The sequence below is a fragment of the Zosterops lateralis genome, assembly GCF_965231275.1.
Source record: "Zosterops lateralis genome assembly, chromosome: 11".
Taxonomy (NCBI): Eukaryota; Metazoa; Chordata; class Aves; order Passeriformes; family Zosteropidae; genus Zosterops; species Zosterops lateralis.
In genome coordinates, this window is record NC_139771.1 from 10,185,248 (window position 1) to 10,204,248 (window position 19,001).

At 59.5% G+C, this 19,001-nt stretch overlaps 1 protein-coding gene across 1 annotated transcript in view; it reads left to right on the forward strand.

The window, feature by feature from the left end:
• Window positions 1-16,693, forward strand: part of COL7A1 (collagen type VII alpha 1 chain) — a gene marked incomplete at its 5' end in the record, with an annotated part of 28,824 nt that extends 12,131 nt beyond the window's left edge. Inside the window, 69 exon segments of the mRNA XM_083869277.1 lie at window positions 53-133; window positions 260-295; window positions 381-425; window positions 522-593; window positions 761-805; window positions 913-939; window positions 1,022-1,063; window positions 1,689-1,769; window positions 1,931-1,966; window positions 2,067-2,102; window positions 2,188-2,268; window positions 2,452-2,487; window positions 2,714-2,785; window positions 2,980-3,024; window positions 3,200-3,235; window positions 3,392-3,427; window positions 3,537-3,641; window positions 3,796-3,831; window positions 4,005-4,040; window positions 4,211-4,258; window positions 4,377-4,412; window positions 4,588-4,719; window positions 4,879-5,088; window positions 5,182-5,217; window positions 5,396-5,440; window positions 5,561-5,632; window positions 5,767-5,811; window positions 5,963-6,025; window positions 6,113-6,157; window positions 6,450-6,485; window positions 6,761-6,796; window positions 6,981-7,025; window positions 7,257-7,289; window positions 7,448-7,510; window positions 7,599-7,634; window positions 7,741-7,821; window positions 7,921-7,989; window positions 8,089-8,124; window positions 8,221-8,262; window positions 8,421-8,465; window positions 8,613-8,657; window positions 8,780-8,815; window positions 8,940-8,999; window positions 9,139-9,264; window positions 9,400-9,704; window positions 9,707-9,716; window positions 9,975-10,034; window positions 10,202-10,246; window positions 10,320-10,355; window positions 10,479-10,514; window positions 10,607-10,663; window positions 10,890-10,961; window positions 11,209-11,280; window positions 11,357-11,392; window positions 11,475-11,555; window positions 11,641-11,694; window positions 11,910-11,963; window positions 12,040-12,102; window positions 12,207-12,269; window positions 12,556-12,672; window positions 13,012-13,089; window positions 13,169-13,222; window positions 13,424-13,472; window positions 13,551-13,598; window positions 14,020-14,109; window positions 14,453-14,536; window positions 14,630-14,749; window positions 15,429-15,608; window positions 15,751-16,693. Coding sequence (XP_083725403.1) covers window positions 53-133; window positions 260-295; window positions 381-425; window positions 522-593; window positions 761-805; window positions 913-939; window positions 1,022-1,063; window positions 1,689-1,769; window positions 1,931-1,966; window positions 2,067-2,102; window positions 2,188-2,268; window positions 2,452-2,487; window positions 2,714-2,785; window positions 2,980-3,024; window positions 3,200-3,235; window positions 3,392-3,427; window positions 3,537-3,641; window positions 3,796-3,831; window positions 4,005-4,040; window positions 4,211-4,258; window positions 4,377-4,412; window positions 4,588-4,719; window positions 4,879-5,088; window positions 5,182-5,217; window positions 5,396-5,440; window positions 5,561-5,632; window positions 5,767-5,811; window positions 5,963-6,025; window positions 6,113-6,157; window positions 6,450-6,485; window positions 6,761-6,796; window positions 6,981-7,025; window positions 7,257-7,289; window positions 7,448-7,510; window positions 7,599-7,634; window positions 7,741-7,821; window positions 7,921-7,989; window positions 8,089-8,124; window positions 8,221-8,262; window positions 8,421-8,465; window positions 8,613-8,657; window positions 8,780-8,815; window positions 8,940-8,999; window positions 9,139-9,264; window positions 9,400-9,704; window positions 9,707-9,716; window positions 9,975-10,034; window positions 10,202-10,246; window positions 10,320-10,355; window positions 10,479-10,514; window positions 10,607-10,663; window positions 10,890-10,961; window positions 11,209-11,280; window positions 11,357-11,392; window positions 11,475-11,555; window positions 11,641-11,694; window positions 11,910-11,963; window positions 12,040-12,102; window positions 12,207-12,269; window positions 12,556-12,672; window positions 13,012-13,089; window positions 13,169-13,222; window positions 13,424-13,472; window positions 13,551-13,598; window positions 14,020-14,109; window positions 14,453-14,536; window positions 14,630-14,749; window positions 15,429-15,608; window positions 15,751-15,800 — 4,419 coding nt within the window. The 3' untranslated portion in view covers window positions 15,801-16,693.
• Between the last annotated feature and the right edge of the window lie 2,308 nt (window positions 16,694-19,001).

The following is a 19,001-nucleotide window of genomic DNA, read 5'->3' on the forward strand; positions in this document are numbered from 1 at the left end:
TCTCCCCAGATGCCCAGACTCTGCCTTGACTGTTGCCCCTTCTCTTGCTTAGGGTGACCCAGGAGAGCCAGGGGAAAAGGGGGAGCCGGGCCGAGCAGGCACTCCTGGGCAGATCGGGATGCGAGGCAAGGAGGTAGTGTGGGACAGGGGCTATGGGGGCATTGTGGCCCTGAGGAGAGGGGGGACTGGCAGGGAGCAGGGGGATGCTGGTAACTTGTAGTTTTCTCTCCTGGCTTCTGCCCACTGATTTGTACCGCAGGGAGAACGAGGAGAGAAAGGTGACGAAGGCACCCCGGTAAGTGGGGGTCCCCAGGACCACTGCCCCTCCTCCCACTGCCCCTGTTCCTACTTCCCCCCACTCACCCCCTCTTTCCCCACAGGGTGAAGCAGGTCTGCCTGGGAAACCTGGAGACAGGGGTCCCCGGGTAAGTGCAGGGCTGCTGGGCACCCTGCAGGAGAGAGACTGATGGGCCTCAAAGTGGCTCCTGCTAATGCACATCTTCCCTTTGCCCTCCACCCAGGGCCTTCCTGGCTACCGTGGCCCCCCCGGAGAGAAGGGTGACTTGGGGGACCCAGGACCTGAAGGCAGGAATGTGAGTTCCCCCTTGTATGTACCCACTGCTCCATGGACACCCACCACCCCTCACACGTCATTACCCCACACCCACCCTTACCCCAGGAGTACCCCCCATCCCATAGGACCCACACCCCACAGGTCCCCCATTCACTCCCCCTCTGACTCCATCCCTCATTCTTGCAGGGCAGCCCTGGAGCACCAGGGAGCAAGGGTGACCGTGGGGACCCAGTGAGTGATGGCAGGGCCATGTGTGGCCCCCCCACCCCCAAGCCAGCAGTGCCCTAGCTGGGGCTGTGACAGCTCTCCTTAATCTGCTTCCCTTACCCTTCTTTCAGGGGCCTCCTGGACCCCCAGGACGAACTGTAAGTTCTACCTCCCTCTTCTCCCTGCCCACGGGCTGGTGTCCAGCCCCATGTGCTCCAACAGCTCCTCTCTGCCCCACAGGTCGATGTTGGGCTCAGAGGAGTGGGGGTGAAGGGTGAGAAGGTAATGAATGAGTCCTTGGGTTGCTGGTGGTGGGATACCCTCTGCTGTCCTCTGGGCTCTGCCTGGCCACTGGGATCATTGTTTATCAAGCCCTCCCTGCCCAAAACAGCCTCTGCCATGTGCAGCTGATGTGCACCACGACTGAGACGTGCATGGAACTTGGGGGCACATGGGCTGACACTCATGCCTCGTGATGGGAGGAGACCCTGCAGGGCTGAGGTTTCCAAAGGAACTGGTGTGTTCCAGGCTCCCCAGCCCCACAGTGGTACTGTGGCAGCACCCAATACTCTCGGCATTCTGCTTTTACAACCCAGCTTAGGCTCAGGACAGTTTTGGCCACAGGCTGTGCTCTGTGCTAGATGGCATTGTGGTCCCCAACTGTGGTCGAGCTGGCTCCTGGCTCAGCAGTGCTGCTTGGTGTCTTTCTTCTGCAATCACACTCTGGCCCCCACTGCCCCACTGGGAGCTACCTTGAGCCCAGCCACCTCTTTTTCAGCCTGTGCCTCTTATTTTGAGACCTTTCCTCTTAGCCCACCCCTAAACCACACAGCACCAGTACTGTGTACTCTGGTGCAGGCTTGGTCCAGCACCAGTACCCTCTGACCACTGTGCCCTTCCCTGGCAGGGGGACCCTGGGGACCCAGGCAGGAATGGCGCAAAGGGTGCCCAAGGTGATGCTGGCTCCCCTGGAGTGCCTGGAGAGAGGGTAGGTGCTGGGTCCCTGCTGTGGGAGGCACTGGGACAGCATGGTGGGTGATGTTCTGCAGGAGAGCTGGGGGTCCTGGTGTGCAGGGACTGCCTGCTGAGCACCCAGGATCCCCTCCTTTCCCCCCATGCCCCACTGCTGAGCATGTCTCTTTCTTGCAGGGTGTGGAGGGCCCCCGTGGCCCTGCTGGCACACGGGTAAGTGTCCTCTTTCCCATGGGGGTCTGAATGAGGGAGCCATACCCTGTGCAGCTCCTGTTAATGGGAGAGGATGCTCACTTCTCTTCTGGCTCCATAGGGTGACCCTGGGGACCGAGGCCTGCCGGGAGAGAAGGTGAGGAGATTAGGGGCTGAGGGTTGCCCCACACCACTCCCATCCCACCCCAAAGCTCCAACTGTCCTGCCCTGCTCTCTTACAGGGGGACCGTGGCCCACCAGGGCTGGATGGCCGCAATGGGCTGGAAGGCAAACCTGGGCCCCCAGGGCCTGCTGGGCTGCGGGTGAGTGTGGGCCAAGGTGGGGGGAATGTCTGTACCTGAGTGCCACAGGTGGGAGCTGTGGGATAGAGGGATGATGGTGTGGGAGGAGCTGTTTCCCTGGATGCTTCAGGCTGGGGATGCTCTGGAGGGGGGGCCCTTGGTAAGATGGGAATGTCCCTGCCCTCACCTCCTACTTGTCTGCAGGGGGACCCAGGAAAGCAGGGAGATCCTGGCCGGGATGTAAGTACCTCTGGAGAGGGCAGGTTTAGGTTGTTTTCCTGTTGGTGCCATCAAACTTGCAAGGGACCAGTGTCTTGTCCCATGCTTCTTGATCCAGGGCAGTGCAGCAAGACCCTCCCCTGTCCCTAGTAGAGTGCCACTGCCAGTCACACTCCCTTCTCCCAGGCTGGCTGTGGCAGATGGGTGCCCTGCTGCCTTGTGCTCCCACCATTTCCTTTCCCTACAGGGGCTGCCTGGGCTGCGTGGGGAGCAGGGACCACCTGGCCCCGTAGGGCCCCTGGGACTACCCGGTGTGCCTGTAAGTGCCAGCCACTCTAGGGACACATCCTGTCCCATACCCAGCTGGATCCCTCTGGCAGGGCTCGCCCTGTGCCCAGCTCCCCCTTCCATGCACCTTGAGGCTCCAGTGGGGCCCAGACACCCCTGGCTGCTGGTGCCCCTGGCTTGTGGAGAGCCTGGGGGGCTCCCTCACTGCCTTTTTTTTCCTGCCAGGGCAAACCTGGTGAGGATGGCAAACCTGGCCTGAACGGCAAGAATGTGAGTAAGGGGAAACAGGGCTTGACTTAAGGGCTCTCCCAGGATGCTGAGGAATAGTGATCCCTGTACCTCATAAAGCAAGGGGAGGATGTGGCAAAGAACCCCTATGCTCTGAGCCATCCTCTGGTTTGTACCCATGTTGAGTGGGGCGCTGACAGGCAGCCTTTTTTCCCAGGGAGAAGATGGGACACCAGGAGAGGATGGGAGAAAGGTAAGGAGATGATCCACAGGTGATTCCTGTGTGGTCCCTGCAAGGTCCCCATGTGATCCCCAAAGTGCAGTGGCTCGACCCTGCCTGGACCAGGAGCATCATTTGGGGGCATGTGGATGGGGCAGTATCCCTCCAACACCTTTCTCTCCTGGTTAGGGAGACAAAGGTGATACAGGATTACCTGGGAGAGAGGTGAGTACTCCCCAAAGAGGAGCGTGTGGATGCGGGCTGCTGGGTACATGCCCCCATCAGGGACAGACCTGGGTACCAGATTCTGGAAGTGATGCTGCTCTCTTGGCAGGGCCAAAGTGGTGCCAAGGGCGAGCAGGGTGACAGAGGTTTGCCAGGCCCCCTCGGCCCCCCTGGTCTTCCTGGTGTCCCAGGGCAGGTTGGACCCCCAGGCCAGGTGTGTAGTTCTCTACCCCGTGGTGCCAATCAGCACCAGACCCTGCTGTCCAGACTGCTCCGAGGCAGGCAGGACACCCATCCATGGCTCCCTCAGGGCATTGCCCTTTGTCCATGAAGGCTGGGTGCTATTGTGTCACCTCTATGTCTTCTAGGGCTCCCCAGGCCTCCGTGGGGTGGCTGGACCAAAGGTAAGTGTGCTTCTGCCCCCACTCCTCCAAGGCAAAGGCCTGGGGGGGACCACATGGCAGAGGGAATAAGTCCCTGGTAGGAGTCCCCACCCCCATGACAGGGCTGGACCCTAGTGCTGCAGTTGGTGCTGGGCAGCCTGACTGCTCCCCTTGATCCATTTGCTGTGTTTCAGGGGGACCCAGGGGAGCCTGGCCTGCGAGGGGAGCCGGTGAGTACCCAGCACTGAGCCTGACAAGCTGCAAGCACCTCAATCACAGCCACAGCCCCTGCCCAGGGAGCACCAAAGTGCTAACTGAATCCTGCTAAGGGTGAGCGCTGCTCACCCCTCTTGCTGCACTTCTGTATATTTTCTCATTCCCTCTTTTCCTGTAAACCTAGGGGCGACCTGGCAACCCTGGAGCACGTGGAGACCCTGGGAATACAGTGGTGAGTCTCGACCCTGACTTGCTGTGCTGGAACAGCAGCATCAGCCCTGGGGGACAGAGAACCATCCACAGCCTCAGTGGTGGGAACCTACTTTGTTTTTAATGTCTTTTTATTGCAGAACATTGAACGTAGCCTGGAAGCGCTTGGCATCAAGGTATGTATTTCCTGACTGTCAGGCTGGGGCTTTTTCCTGCCACATGGCAGCAGGAAGAGGGCATGGCTGGTGGCGGGAGATCCGAGCAATTTAGGACGGGTTAGCAGGGCTGTGAGGTGCTGCTGCAGTTGGGTTCCACTTATGCCCTGACTGGTGGCTCTCTCCTCCCTCCCAGGTTTCATCCCTGAAGGAGCTCACGGGTGCCTATGATGGGAGCTCAGACTCGTTTCTGCTGGTGTCCGAGCGCCTGCGGGGCCAGAAGGGCAGTCGGGGAGATCCAGGAGAAAGGGGGCCCCCAGGCCGAGAGGTGAGTGGAGCCAGGCTCGATGCCAAGCCCCAGCATTCTGCCCCACTCCTGCTTTCTGGGCTTGCTGGGGGTTCATGCGGCCAGCTCAGCCCTGGGGTGCTCAGGGAGAGCTCACAGCCCCCTCAGGGCTGGTCTGGCAGCACAGCTTATGTTTTGCAGGGCTCCTTAGGCTTCCCCGGTGAGCGAGGACCCAAAGGTGACAAGGGGGACCCAGGTACCCCCGGTCCCCAGGGCCCCATGGGCCGGGCCACGGGTGAGCGGGGTCCCGAGGGCCCGCCTGGGCAGCCAGGGGAGCCTGGCAAGCCAGGCATTCCTGGGGTGCCAGGCCGGGCTGGGGAGCTGGGGGAATCCGGGAGGTCCGGCGAGAAGGTGAGTGTGTGTGGAGGTGTGAAGTGAAGTCTGGGGGACCTGGTCTAGGGGCCTGGGGATAGCCCTGTCACAGCCACCATGGTGTTTTCACAGGGTGACCGAGGCGAGAAGGGTGATCGAGGTGAGCAGGTGAGCTGGGATAGGGACATGGTGCCCTCCATCCCCTCTTGTGTTGTGCCCCTGTTGAGGGGATGCAGGGCCCTCTGTGGGCAGGCAGATGCCCTATGGAGGCCAGGAGTGGCCATACCAGGAAAGTTCTGCTCTCCCATGCCCTTTGACACTCAACCTATTTCTCTACCCTTCTCAGGGAAGGGACGGCTTGCCTGGACCCCCAGGGCCCCCAGGGCCCAAGGTAGGTGATGGCTGCTGCTGGGGACCATCGTCAAGGTGCCAGCCTGCCCCTCTGGGGATGGATGGCCACATTCTTCCTGAGGTCCCCTGGGTGCTGGTCCTGACTGTGATGTGCCCACAGGTGGACATGGTGGAGGGCAGCCTGATGGGCCTCCCAGGCGAACGCGGCCCCATTGGACCCAAAGGATCGAAGGTGTGTGGCTGCTCTGAAAGGAGAAGGGCAGCTGAGACAACCAAGCTGGGGAAACATCATGAGCTGGGGCTGAGGATCGTGGTGGGGCAGAGGGGCAGCAAGGGCTGATGGCATCTGTCTTCTTCCCAACACAGGGTGAGCCAGGAGCCGAGGGTGAGCGGGGACCCAAAGGAGATAAGGTCTGAGGTTATAAGTCTCCAATGTCAAAAGGGAGCAAAGCCCTGGGTGAGGGCACTGCTGGGCACACCCCTCTTTGGGTGTCAGCAGGCCCTGGGAGGTCACGGGAAGGTCCCTGCCTATCCTGTGACCCTGTGCCTGTCCCTGCTGCAGGGTGAAGGTGGCTTGAGGGGTGACCGAGGGGAGCCCGGCGAGAAGGGCAGGGACGGTGCCCCGGTGAGTCCTGCACTGTTCCCCTGCCTGATGCTGACCTCAGACTCTGCCTGGCACTGACCCCATCCCCGTCTCCATCCTTTGATCCAGGGTCTCCAGGGTGAGAGAGGACTGGCAGGCCCTGAAGGGAAGCCGGTGAGTAGGCACATGGTGGAGACATGCAGGCTGGGACTGGGGGAGGTCCTGTGGTCTCACACCAGCCAACACCAGCACAAGCAGAAGCATTTATGCCTCATTCACCTTCTACCCCCAAATCCCATGCAGAGCCTGCAGAGCTTTAGGGGCCCTCTCCCTATTCCTACCCCTCCTAAGTGCTCTCGCTGGGTACCACACATTGGGAATGGGGAACATCCCTGGGGGGCAGGCAGAGCTGTGTGGAGGTGGTGGCTTTCCCCTTGTCCACTGACTCTGATGTGGTTTTTTGCAGGGCGTGCCAGGCTTTCCTGGTGTGCTGGGACGCCCGGTAGGTGACTGTGTGTCCCCCATGTCCCTCTGCCCCGCCACCTCAGCACACAGCTGAGGGCTCCTGGCTGTGAATACTTGGTGAAACCATGGGTGTCACCCTGCTGGGGCTGGGTTCTTGTCCCCCTGCATCTTAGCAGGACCTGTCCAGGCTTGTCTTATTTGGTGCTTACAAGAGCTACTGGTACTGTCTGGGTCTGCTCTCACTGGGGACACAACCTGCTCCCACTGAGGAAAACCCACTCTTGCAGTGATCCCATTTCTTCCTCCCTTCAGGGCAATCAGGGAGACCCAGGACCCCCAGGACCTCCGGTAAGGGGCCACTTTGCACCACATGCAGGGGACTGACATGCAAGGGTGATGTCAGCCAGGGTGGGCATTCCCCCAGGGAGCGGAGGTGGGGTGGCAGTGCTGGGACTGAGAGGTCCTGCTGCCCCCTCCCTGTCCTGTTCCACCAGCAAGCACCACCCCAATAATGTCCTCTTGTCCCCTGCAGGGCAGCACTGGCCCACCAGGGACCCAGGGCCCAGCTGGTGCCAAGGTAAGGCAGTGGCGTTGTCATCTGCATCAGCATTTCCATGTCCAGCCTGGCAGAGGGAAAATGGTGCATTGCCAGATTTGAGGACTGGAGGGAGGACCACATTTCAGGAAGTTTTGGGGTGGAGGGAGGGACATTTGGGCTGGACAACCTCCTGGATCCAGGTATGAAGATCTGCCTGTGACCAAAGTAGCTGGTTGGGGTGGTCAGGCTGATTCAGCATGTTCTTCACAGGGTGATCCAGGGGAACCTGGCTCCAGCATCCGTGTGAGTACTCATACCCTCCCTGCCAGTACCCACTTGGCTGCCCAAAACCATCCAGCCTCCCCAAAATCAGCCAGTCCCACCCCAACACACCTTTCCACAGGGGCAGCCAAGGTCCTGGCTGTGCCATTCCCTCTCTGATGTGGCTGTTTGCATTGCAGGGCTTGCCTGGCCCCCAGGGCAACATGGGCCTGCCAGGACCTGTTGGCCCCCCTGGCCCAGGGGTAGGTATTTGGAACACCCTAAACCAGCCCATTGGCTGTTCCTGGTGCCTGGGATGCTGCTTGATTTCTGCTCATGTCTCCATTGCAGGGCCCACCGGGTGTCCCTGGGCTGCCGGGACAAGTGGTGAGTGTGTTGCCCCCCCACATCTGACTGCCATCAGTGTGGGTACTCGGGGCTGCCTGGGGGGCTGTAGGACCCCCCATGCCCCACCACCACTCATTGCCTGCAGGGGGAGAGCGGGAAGCCAGGTGTGCCGGGCAGGGATGGTGTGCCAGGGAAGGATGGCGAGGCAGGAGTGCCTGGGAAGATGGTACGTTGATGCTGACCCTGTCCCATCCCAGAGGGACCCCCACTCAGCTCAGCCTGGGTTGTTTGCAGCTAAGGCTGAGGGCTGTGCCATTTGTACCAGGGTTTACCAGGACCTTCCGGGCCTGCTGGTCCCAAGGGAGAGCGAGGGGATGCTGGAGCTCCAGGGCAGGTGAGTGCACAGCTGCCTTGTCCAGTGTTCCTGGCCAGGATGAGGGGGAGCCATCCCTGTGCAGCCCTGCTCACTTGCCCACTCTGTCTTCTGCCCCAGGCCATCGCTGGCCCCCCTGGAGCCAAGGGAGAGAAGGTAAGGAGCCAGGGTGTGAGGTCTGGGGTGCGCAAGGGTGTGCTGGACACTGGCATCCACAGCAGACACATCTGAGCACCTGTGTGTCCCCTGCAGGGCGAGCCAGCACTGCTGGAGGGTGTGCTGCTGGGAGAGCCCGTGAGTCACCCCCATAAACCTTGACACTCCCATTACCCTCATCTCCCCTCATTAACCTTTCCCTACCATTAACCTCATCCTCTCCCACCATCCTTGCCTTCTGAGGGGCAGGCCAGCCCTGTGGCTGCCCTCTCCCCTAATATTGCTGTCCCTGACAGGGCTCCAAGGGTGACCGAGGCTTGCCAGGCCCCAAGGGTGAGAAGGTAAGTGCTGCCCTCGGGGTCAGTAAGGAGGGGGTTGTGTGGTCCCCAGCTCCTTTGCTGCTTGGCCACAGTGTGGGGATTCAGCTGCAGCTGCTCTCCCAGTTCATAATCCCACACATCATCTTTTTCCTTGTTTTTCCCTGCCAGGGCGAGCCAGGAAGGTTTGGAGAGCCAGGAGATCCTGGGGAAGATGTGAGTAGGAGGCATATGGGGGTAGTGAGTGGATACTGGGGATAGTGGATGCTGGCGGGGCTGGGATCTGTGCCTCTGCTCCTTACTGCCCAGGTCTTCCTGGGGGCTTGGTGTCTTCACAGGGAGCCAAGGGATCCTCTGGAGCCAAAGGGGAGAAGGTACGTGTCCCCTGCCCCCAGGGGAATCCCCCACCCTGGGGGATGCTCTGGGTGGCACAGTGACCCTGGCACCTCTGTGCTCACCAGCTGGGTGATGTGCCACACAGTCTCTGCCACCTTGCAGGGATCAATGGGTGTTGGTGCACGGGGACCACCAGGACAGGATGGGCCTCCAGGTTTGAAGGTAACCCCTGTCCCCATGTCACCCTGGCTCTGATCGTGTTCCTAATGCCCCGGTGATGCTGTAGCTTGGCTGGCTGAGGGAAAAGCACACTCCTGAGGAGCTGTTTTTGTGGGCTTCATCTTTTACTTCCCTACGTCAGGGTGACACCGGCTTGCCAGGATTACCAGGACCCCCAGGCTTAGCAGGCATTGCTGGAATGCCAGGACAGCCAGGCCTGAGAGGGGACAATGGACAGCCTGGCCCTCCAGGTCCCCCAGGAGAGAGGGTAAAGACTACGACCAGAACGTGGCATCACTGGTCCTGACAACCCTGGACCCTTGTGCAGTGTCAGGGAGGTCCTTGCAAGCCCCACTGCTTCCCAGACGCAGCCCCTGGGAATTCTCTGCTTTTTCTCTGCCAGGGTTTGATCGGCTTTCCAGGCAGGGATGGCACCGCTGGACCACCAGGACCTGTGGGACCCCCAGGGCCAGCTGTGAGTATGGTGCTACAGCATTCCTGGGGGTGTAGGCTCTGCCTTGGCTTCCCTGCTGTCTCAGACAGGCTGACAGGACCCAGCTGGCACCTCCCTGGTCCCTGGTTGCTGGAGTGTCCAATACCACAGTGGGACTCTCAGCGATGTTTTGCAGGGTGTCTGGCACTGCTTTCCTCCCACGGTTTGCTAACCCTTCTCCTTTCTTTTAGGGCATACAAGGGGCCCCTGGACTGAAGGGTGACAAGGTAGGACCAGGGGCAGCCCTATAGCATGACAGGTGGGAGGCTGCTTCTCTTGTGGAGTGTCCCTGCAGCCACCTCACCTCTGAAGGTTCTGAGCCCACTCTGGATGGTGGCACATGGCAGCCTCCTGTGTGCCAGGCACCCAGAGAGGTGGTGGGGACTGTGGGGTGACCCCGGCATGGTGGGAGGGGGTTACGTAGCAGGACTGGGAGGAGCTGTGGGCAGTGAGGATGGGAACAAGTTCTTGCCTTCCTCTGGCAGGGTGCTCTGGGGGCAGGGCTGCCAGGAGCCAGAGGTGAACGTGGTGACCCGGGACCACGGGTAGGTACTGCCATAGTCCCCACCATGTCCTCATAGCTGGGGACAGTAAGGCTTATGGTGCCAGCCCTGGCAGGTCTCTGAGCCAGAGCTGCAGCTGTCCCTGGGGTGGGGTGATGCTGAGGTGCCTCCAAACTAAACACCCTTCTCGCATCCCTTCCTTCTTGCAGGGTGAAGATGGGCGCCCAGGGCCAGAAGGGGATCGTGGGCCAGCAGTAAGTACCCTCCTTCCTCAGCTGCACCCTGATCCAGGCCCCTTCCTGGCCATACCTCTCTTCTCCCCCACAGGGCGTGCCTGGGAACCGCGGAGAGCGTGGGGACAAGGTAAGGGACTCTGTGGGATGAGGAGCTGGGGAGAGAATGATGCACCTCCAGGTATTGGGGTGCCCAGAGAGGTGCTGCCTGCTCCCTGCTGGGCATCTTTGCAGCATCTCACCTTCCTCACAGGGAGACCTTGGGGCCCCAGGACCCAAAGGAGACAAGGTAAGTCCTTGGGGCAGGGGGCAATGAGAAGGCAGGCAGGAGCCCTGGCCCCCCTTCTCACCCCCACCTCTCTCTCTGCTTTGGGTGTACAGGGTGATACTCTGGTGGTGGAGGGGCCGCCTGGAGTGCGGGGCAGCAAGGGGGAGCCGGTAAGAGCTGTCCCTATCCTCCCCCTCCCTGTCTTTCCTGTCCCTCTGGGAAGAGCTGGAGGAGCTTTTTCTGAGGGACCCTCCCTTGCAGAGTATATTGTCCTCTCTCCTTCAGCCACCCTACAGACCTCCACATTCCTGCCCCCACAGGAGTCTATCCTCCCAACCTTAATGTGTGTCTGAGCTCCTCATTCCCTGACCCCTCCCTGTGTTTCCTCCTTTGCAGGGAGAGCGTGGCCTGAAAGGCACAGAAGGGGACAAGGGGGACAAGGGGGAACAAGGCATGCTTGGAGAGAAGGTACAGGGCTGATGGGAACTTGTGCAGGGCTGGGAGCTGCTGGGTTGGGGATCATGGAGAGCTGTTGACAGGGCAATGGACGGAGGAAGCAGGGCATGACAGCATCCCCCTGCCCTGTGTGCACCAGGGACATGGTGCAAGGGGAGCTACCAGACCTGGCCTCAGAGGTGGCAATGGCTGTGCTGTGGCCATACAGTGGCTGGAGCTCTCCCTCCAGCCCTCTGCTGATCTGGGTTTCTGCTTGCAGGGCTCAAGGGGTGAACAAGGAGAGAAAGGCTCCACGGGCTTCCCTGGGGCACGCGGCCCTAGTGGGCAGAAGGTATGAAGCTGGGCAGCCCCTCTGCTGGGAGATCATCCCCCTCACCTGCCCTTACTGATGCCTTTGCCTTCCCCAGGGAGAGGTTGGAGTGCCAGGAGAGCCTGGTGAGCCGGTGAGTTGTTGTGTCTTTGTGTCTCTGCCACCCCACTGCAGGGCAGGAGCAGAGCCTTGTCATGCTGTGTTCTCTCTCACAGGGTCAGCCTGGCCGTGATGGGATCCCTGGGGCCCGGGGAGAGAAGGGGGACATGGGACCCCTGGGTATGCGTGGCCTCAAGGTGGGTTGGCTTCTCTGGCTGCCAGTGCTCTCCTGGCCAGGACTAGTGCTGGCTTGGTATGGCTCTGACTTCCTCATCCTTGCAGGGTGACCGGGGCATGAAAGGTGCCTGTGGCCTCAATGGAGACAAGGGCGAGAAGGTGAGTGGGTTCCTGTAGGGTGCTGCAGGAGCCTGGATGTTGCCTGGAGGCTGTGGCCCTTTGGATCCCCTCCATCAGCCAGCAGGAGCAGGGAAATGGCTGAGGCCAGACCTTGACCTGTGACAGGGTCATGGGGACCTCCTCTGCCTGTGGCTCTGGGGTGAGCATTGAGAGATGAAAGACTGACTGCCCTGTCTCTCTCCTGCCTGCTGTAGGGAGAGCCAGGGATCCCAGGGCGCTCAGGACTGTCAGGGAGGAAAGGCGAGCCGGTAAGCACCACACTGACACCAGGGTGGGACAGGAAAGCATGGCTGGTGGCTGATGGACATCTGCTCTGTTCCCCAGGGAGAACTGGGTCTGTCAGGACCACCAGGAATTCCTGGAAAGGAAGGACTCATGGGACCCAAGGTAGGTTAGAGCAGTGCTGGGAAAAACTGGCAGCTGGCACTTCAACCTCTCGCTGCCTGCCCCCCACTGTCTGTTCCCTGCTGCCTGTCCCTTCCTCTTTCCAGGGTGACCGGGGATTTGACGGGCAGCAAGGAGCCAAAGGAGACCAGGGGGAGAAAGGAGACCGGGTGAGCAGGCTGGAAAGGGATGGGATGCACTGCACCACATTGCTTGTATGAGGATACAGCCTTGGTTGGAAGTGTATCAGAGCCTGATGCTCCCAGAAGAGTCATTCAAGCACTGCTCTAAGTTATGTCACTAGACAATGAATGACAACAATTCCCTGCTCTTCATAAGAAGGCACCAGTGCTGCTTCTTCGGGGATGCCCAGCTGTGGGGTCAGAGGATGCCCATGGTATCTGCTCTGAGTCGGGGGCTCTGACACTCCTGGCCTCACCTTCTGCTCTCCTCCAGGGTGCCCCTGGTGTTATGGGTGGCCCTGGTCCCCGGGGCAGTGACGGTGCTCCTGGCCCCCCTGGGCCCTCAGGGAACGTTGGCCCACGAGGTCCTGAGGGAATGCAGGGCCAGAAGGTAAGTCCTCAGCACAGGTGAGTGGGGCTGTGAGGATGGGAGGGCCCAGTCCCCTTAGTGGGTGAGGAGTGGGTGGCATCTGGAGTCGTGTCCCAGCTCTGTCCTTCCCTGCCAACTCACTGGCTTTGGGTTCCTCCCTTGTGTCCCCCTGCCCAGGGGATGGAGTCTGAGAGGAGGAGTCTGTAACCCTGCTTCATGTTGGGTTGAGCTGGACCCATCACCACCTGCACTGGGATCCCTGGGGTGCAAGCATAGGGAAAGCTGCACATCCATGGTGCTGGGGAGAGCAGAGAGACCCCAGCACCCACCAGCCAGATCCTGAGCATGTGTCATTTGCAGGGGGAGAGAGGCCCCCCTGGACAGTCAGTGCCAGGTGCACGTGGCATGCCCGGCATCCCTGGCGAGAGAGGAGAGCAGGTAAGTGTGCAGGTGCCTGGCCCTGCCTGGATGAGCTCCAGGCAGGGCTAGCTTCTCATCTCCTTTCTGTTCTCCCCAGGGCAGTCCTGGCCCCCATGGGCTCCGTGGGGAGAAGGGGGAGCCAGGCATGACGGTAAGGAGCCAGAAGGGAGCCAGCATAGGCTCGTGGCACTCAGGTCACTGAGCTGGGAAGGCGTGCTGGGTCCGTCCCATTGCCACTGATACAGAGTCTGCCCTCACCTCTGGGCTCTGCTAGACCCTGGGAAAGGGTTTTTCCTCCTCTTCAATTGCACCATCCCCCATTACTATCTTTGCCCCTTCATGTGCCTGGCAGGAGGAGGAGATCCGTGGCTTCGTCAGGCAGGAGATGAGCCAGCACTGTGGTGAGCATCCCCCACTGCTGCCCTGGGGCTGGGGGTCTGCACCTGCTGCCCCTGACCCCAGCCTTATCTCTCCCCCAGCCTGTGGTGGCCATTTTCCACGGCACCAGGATTCACGTGAGCACTCAGGTTTCAGCTTTCTTTCCTATCCCCCTGCCCCACACATGTGGCACCAAAGGGGCCCTGGCACCCAGGTGTGCCACTGGTTTTGGGGAGCTGGGGGTGGCTGGGGCCCTCCATGACCCTTTCAGTCAGGGTCAGCATCAGTGTAGGACCCTGCACAGGAGAAGGGATGGTGTGTAGCAGAAGTTGTGGTGCAACAGGCATCCTCAGGGGAGCCTGCCTCAGATGGTGCCAATGGGGTCTGGGTGCTGCCAGGGTCTGCCCAGCTGAAGAGATCACAGGAACCCATCTATTCTTGGGTGTCAGAATTGGGGCAGGGGTCTTGCAGAGGTCAGCAGTGCTGAAGGGAAGGGTAGGCTGGAGGAGCGAGATTGGAGGGACAGAGGCAAGGAGTGGGCTGGGATGAGGTGGCTGTTTTGTCTCCAAGGAGGCTGGGGGGCTCAGGCCAGGAGCAGCTTCCACTCTGCCCAAGGAGCAGGAAGAATCGTCCGCCAGGAGAGAGAACATGACCAAACAGGTGATGGAGAGTCTGGAGGACTTACGAGATCTGGTGACATGGGCATGTGTGCCTCCCTGTGCCCTCCCCTTGGATCCTGCTGGGCTCCAAGTGGGTGCTGTCTCTCTGGGCTTCCCCTGCCTCTCCCTACTCTAGAAGCCCCCATGGCAGCCCTGGCATGTGGTGGAGAGAAAGGAAGGGGTCTCTCCAGGTTCACCATCCCTATCCATGTACCCTGTCAGGCTGCAACAGGGTTGAGGCAGTGCTGGACTGGCCCAAAAAGGGGTGGTTTTCCCTTGGGAAATAAGGGGAAAACACCCCAGACTCCTTTTTCTCTTCCCTGATGCCTCTGTCCCCTCGACAGAGTCCTTCTCCACTCCGCCGTTCCCTGCTGGCAGCACTCACATTGTCCCTGTGCTCAAGTTGTCACACAATGAGGAGGATGAGGGTGAGTCATCCCTGTGCTTTTTAGTCCTTGCTCCCTTTTTTCTGTGCTCCATGTGTGTAGTGAGGACTGCTCATGCGTGGTGCTGTCTCCCAGGGCAGGACAGGCAGATCATGCTTGACAATGATGACCTTGAGTATGACAGCATGGATGGAGAGGAGGAGGACTATGATGAGGTCCCAGAGATGGACAGCTTGGAGCAGCCTGCAGTGGGTGGTGAGCTTCCCTGCATTCACCTGGCACTGAGAGCTAAGCTACTGGGGGAAACCATGGAGCTGCCCCAGATTTTGCTGGGGTGGTGTCTTTGCATTCAGCTGGGCAGTGGGTCCCTGTGCCATCTGTCTGGGCAGGATTTAGGATTTCCTGCCCTCTCACTGGTACTTTGGGAAGGTTGCACCTTCTCTATCACTGTGCTGCCCGCACCACGCAGACCTTGTACTCTATCCCCCTCACTGAAACCATCACCAGCAGTGATGGGTGGTGTACTGGGCTGGCAGGACCTGCTGCCCTGGCAGGTTTCCTGTGTTCTGGTCATGAGCCACAGGATGGATCCCAAAGGGCCCAGTAGATCAGGGAAGCCCCAGTGGCAGCAGCCTTTGGAGAGTCCCTCTATAACCTTTTCAAGGGGTGCTGTGACCATCATGTCCCCATGCCACCGACCTTCCAACTCTTTTCTAGGATCTGTCCTGGGAGACAGCTTGCCCAGAGTTGTGTCTCCTATCCTCAATTCTAGCACTTGGGCAGAGCACAGAGATGTCTCCTCCAGCCAAACCCTTCCCGTGCTCAGCCTTCCCCTTCTGGGCTTTCCTCTCCTCTGCCAAGTGGGTCTGGAAGCCTCCACCACCGGTGTGCTGCCAGCCCCTGCCTGCCCTCACCAGCAGCGTTTTCCTCACAGCTGAGTCCTGCAGGCTGCCGCTGGATGAGGGGGACTGCCAGCGCTACACCCTGCGGTGGTACTACAACCAAAGAGTCACCGAGTGCCGGCCCTTTGTCTACAGTGGCTGCCACGGCAACCTCAACCGCTTCAACAGCAAGGAGGAGTGTGAGCTGCACTGTGGGCAGCGCCCAGGGGCAGGTAGGCAGAACCTGGCACAGCTACTGGCACTAGCTGGTCCAGCAGCTTCTCAGCCTTGTGCCATGGGCTCAGCAATGCAGAGCTGGGGGGACAGTGCTGGTCGCCCATCTCAGCTCTGACAGTGCCTTGCTTCTCTCCACAGATTTCCGTGGCAGTGCTGGCAGCAAGGTGGGAGTGCAGCCAAAGGTGTAGGTGTGCTACAGGCAGTGTCTCGGCAGGCTGGGCTGCCTGGAAGTGGGGCCCAGCTGCTGCTTTGGCCGGGGCTGGGCTGCCCGTGATGGCAGTGGCCATGTACCCACCAGCCCCAGCAGGAACCTGGTGCTATTTCTAACCTGTCTTTATGCTGCTCATGGGTTTTTCATTTCATATCAATTTATTGTTATTAAGGTGAAATTTATATCGCATGGGAAACTGCCTCCCACCAAGGCTCTGAACCCCCTTTCCCACTGGGCTGTTCTCAGTTTGATTTTTAAATTATTTGTTGCCAACAGAATGGTTCTTAGCCCTGTTCCCTCTCTCTGCAAGGAGGGCTGGGTCTTGGCACAGTTGGGCTCCCTCTCCTCACATAATACCTTTGTACCCTTTCCTGCCCCACACAGACCCCCAAACTCCCTCTCTGCTCCCCTCTCTCTGCTGGGAGAGCTGCCCACATCCTTCTGCCAAGCAGTGCCTCCCTGCACAACATCCCTCACCCCCACCCTGCAATGAGCTCCATCTAAATAAATTTCACCTTAACCTCAACTAGGGCCCAGTTCCCCTTTTGTGGCTGCAATGGTTTGGCAGTGACCTGTGTGGTAACTGGAGGCTCTTGCCTTGTGCTACCCTCTAGCTCACACCCCTGCCAGCAGCACACGTGTCTTTAATCTGGGGGCTCTCACCTGCACGCCCAGGCCTGTCAGGGAAACCCTGAGGATGGTGCTATGTTAGAAGAGGTTCCTGCTCACCCATGCTTATTCTCAAAGGCTTTGTGAAAGTGATTTTGGCTGCCAGGGTCGCAGCCCCTGCATGCCCCTCATCCCTAGGGCTGAGTAGGGACATGCCTTTCACTGCCCCAGAGCCCCAGGGGCTGCCAGGTGAGCTTTGTGGCCCCCACACGTACTGCTGTTCTCTGTGTATATCTATATACAGCAAAGGTATATGTGTACCAATGCAGGGGTGATGATGATGTGTATTAAAGTTGTGCTCACAGGGTGATGTCACACTTCTTGGCACATTGCTGGAGATGTCTGTGGAGTTTGGGGACAGCTCTTGACTCAGGCATGCCCCCTGCCCACCCCAGCTGGGCTGCCCTTTCCAGCTGCCCACTGCTGGCAGTGCCGGTTGGGGTTCCTCACCCCTTCCAGGGAGCCCAGTGTCCCCATCCCTGTGCCCAGCACGTGCCCAGCTGATGCAAGCAAGGCCATGACCCCCTGTCCAGGCTCTGACATGTCAGCACGTGAGTCTGTGGTGCTGCATGTGTGAATCAGTGCTGCCAGCTAATTTTGGCTACTGCGTGTGAGTTCCTTGCTGTCCCTGGGAGAAGGAACAGAGCTGGCATTATTTCCATTTCCTTCCATCCTGGCAGGGACACAGTCCCCTGGTGACTCAGTCACTCATCAGTTGAGACTGATGGGATGGGCAGACCCCCAGTGGTCTGAACCCTGGGCACCCTGACTCCTGGCCCTGGCCAGCCCATGGTGCTGAGCAGCCACAGCTCACCTCATGCGGGTGCCCACCCAGCCTAAGAGCCTTGGGATGCTCCCAGAGTCCATAAGGGGGAACTTTGGAGCAAAATCCTTGTATATGGGGCTCACCCCACAGCAATGTCTTCAGGCTTCTACCCACCTTGGGCTGTTGGCAGAGGGTCTGGGCCAGGCTGGACTGGTACAGGTGCTTGCAAACCAGTGATGTCCCAGTTGGAATTCATTAAGGTGAGCTGCCAGCCACTGCTGTCCTGTGAACCAGTGGCCAAAGCAGTGTTTGGGTTTGGCACAGCAGGGAGGTGACATGTCTCTACATATGTCCTCCATGTGGCATGGGAGTCTGTCAGGACACAGTGCCAACTGGTACCAGGAGCTGTCCAGGGGCCTTGTGAAGCACAATGCCCACAGGGCTGCCCATGATCCCTGGCTGGCAGCAATATGCATGTTCTCTCCCTTCCTTAACTTATTACCAAGCCTGACAGGAGCAGGGAGACCTAATTAGATGGAGAAAAAACATCTTGCAAGTAAAACATGAAACAATTACAACTGAGCTGTCCCAGGTTCCCAGAATCCCCTCCAAATGCAGCTGGTGGGGCTGCAAAGGGACAAACACCCACCACATGCCAGGATGACTTCATCTGCTATTAGGCAAAATGTATTAAAAACACTTCCACACGCCGCCCCCCCTCCTCTTCCCCCATCACCGTCATCCCCTCTGCGGGTCAGAGGTGAAGCTGGGACAGGATAAGAGCCAGGGCTTGGCAGGGAGCAGAGCAAATCCCCAGCTTGTGGTCCCTGCACCCTGAAAGTACTGCCTGAACATCAAGGAGACGAGGACCTGCTGCAAATGGTGAGGCTGTGCCCTCAGTGGTGCTTTTTAGGGGCTTTTAGCTTGGAAATAGTTTGCAGGGGGTTAGATGCTTTTCATTTCTCACTTTGCAGAAAGTTAACCACCTCTGGCTGTCTACTCTGGTACTTTCCAAAGGATTTCACCCCAGAGATACCCTGCTGGGTGACTGATTTTGGGGAGAGGCATCTATATAGCAGAATTTGTGCAGCAGTGTCACTGCACCCGCTCTGACCCCCACCCTACATCCCAGCACCCTGGCCTACACCTGGTAGCACAGCATCCTGCAATCCCTGGGGCCCTCCCTGTGGCCAGGATGAGGGATGGGGTGGACAAAGTTGTTGAGGCTTGACACAACTCAGGACATGTGGCCAGTCTCCTGCCCTTGTCACCTCACTGCAATCAATATGCTGTGTATTTTAGTCCAAGTGGCTTGTGTCCCTCTTTGGTGGGTGGCTTTCCCCCCAAAGAGCCCAGCGACACAGTCGGGAATAGCATCTGCCAGGGAAGGCGTGGGAGGAAGAAAGCCCCACAGCCCACCCAGCCCTGAAACCTGGGCATTTCCCTGGGCAAAGGGCAGGCATGGGTTGGGGAGCAGCCACAGTACCCTGGCAGCCACCCTCCTGAGCAGGATTGTCTCCTTCCCTGGGTGACAAAGAGCTGAAGGGTGTGAAATTGAAGGCACAGCTAGAATCTGGCCAGGGGCTGTGTGAAAGTACAAGGACACCCAGGTGATTTGCTTCCCATGTCCCCTTCAGCCTCCCCAAAACTCCCCACCCTGTTCAAGAGTGTTAAAATCAGGGTGGAATAATGAAGGGTTCCTCAAAGGAGGGTGAAGCCCCATCAGCTGGTGCAGAGAGTGGG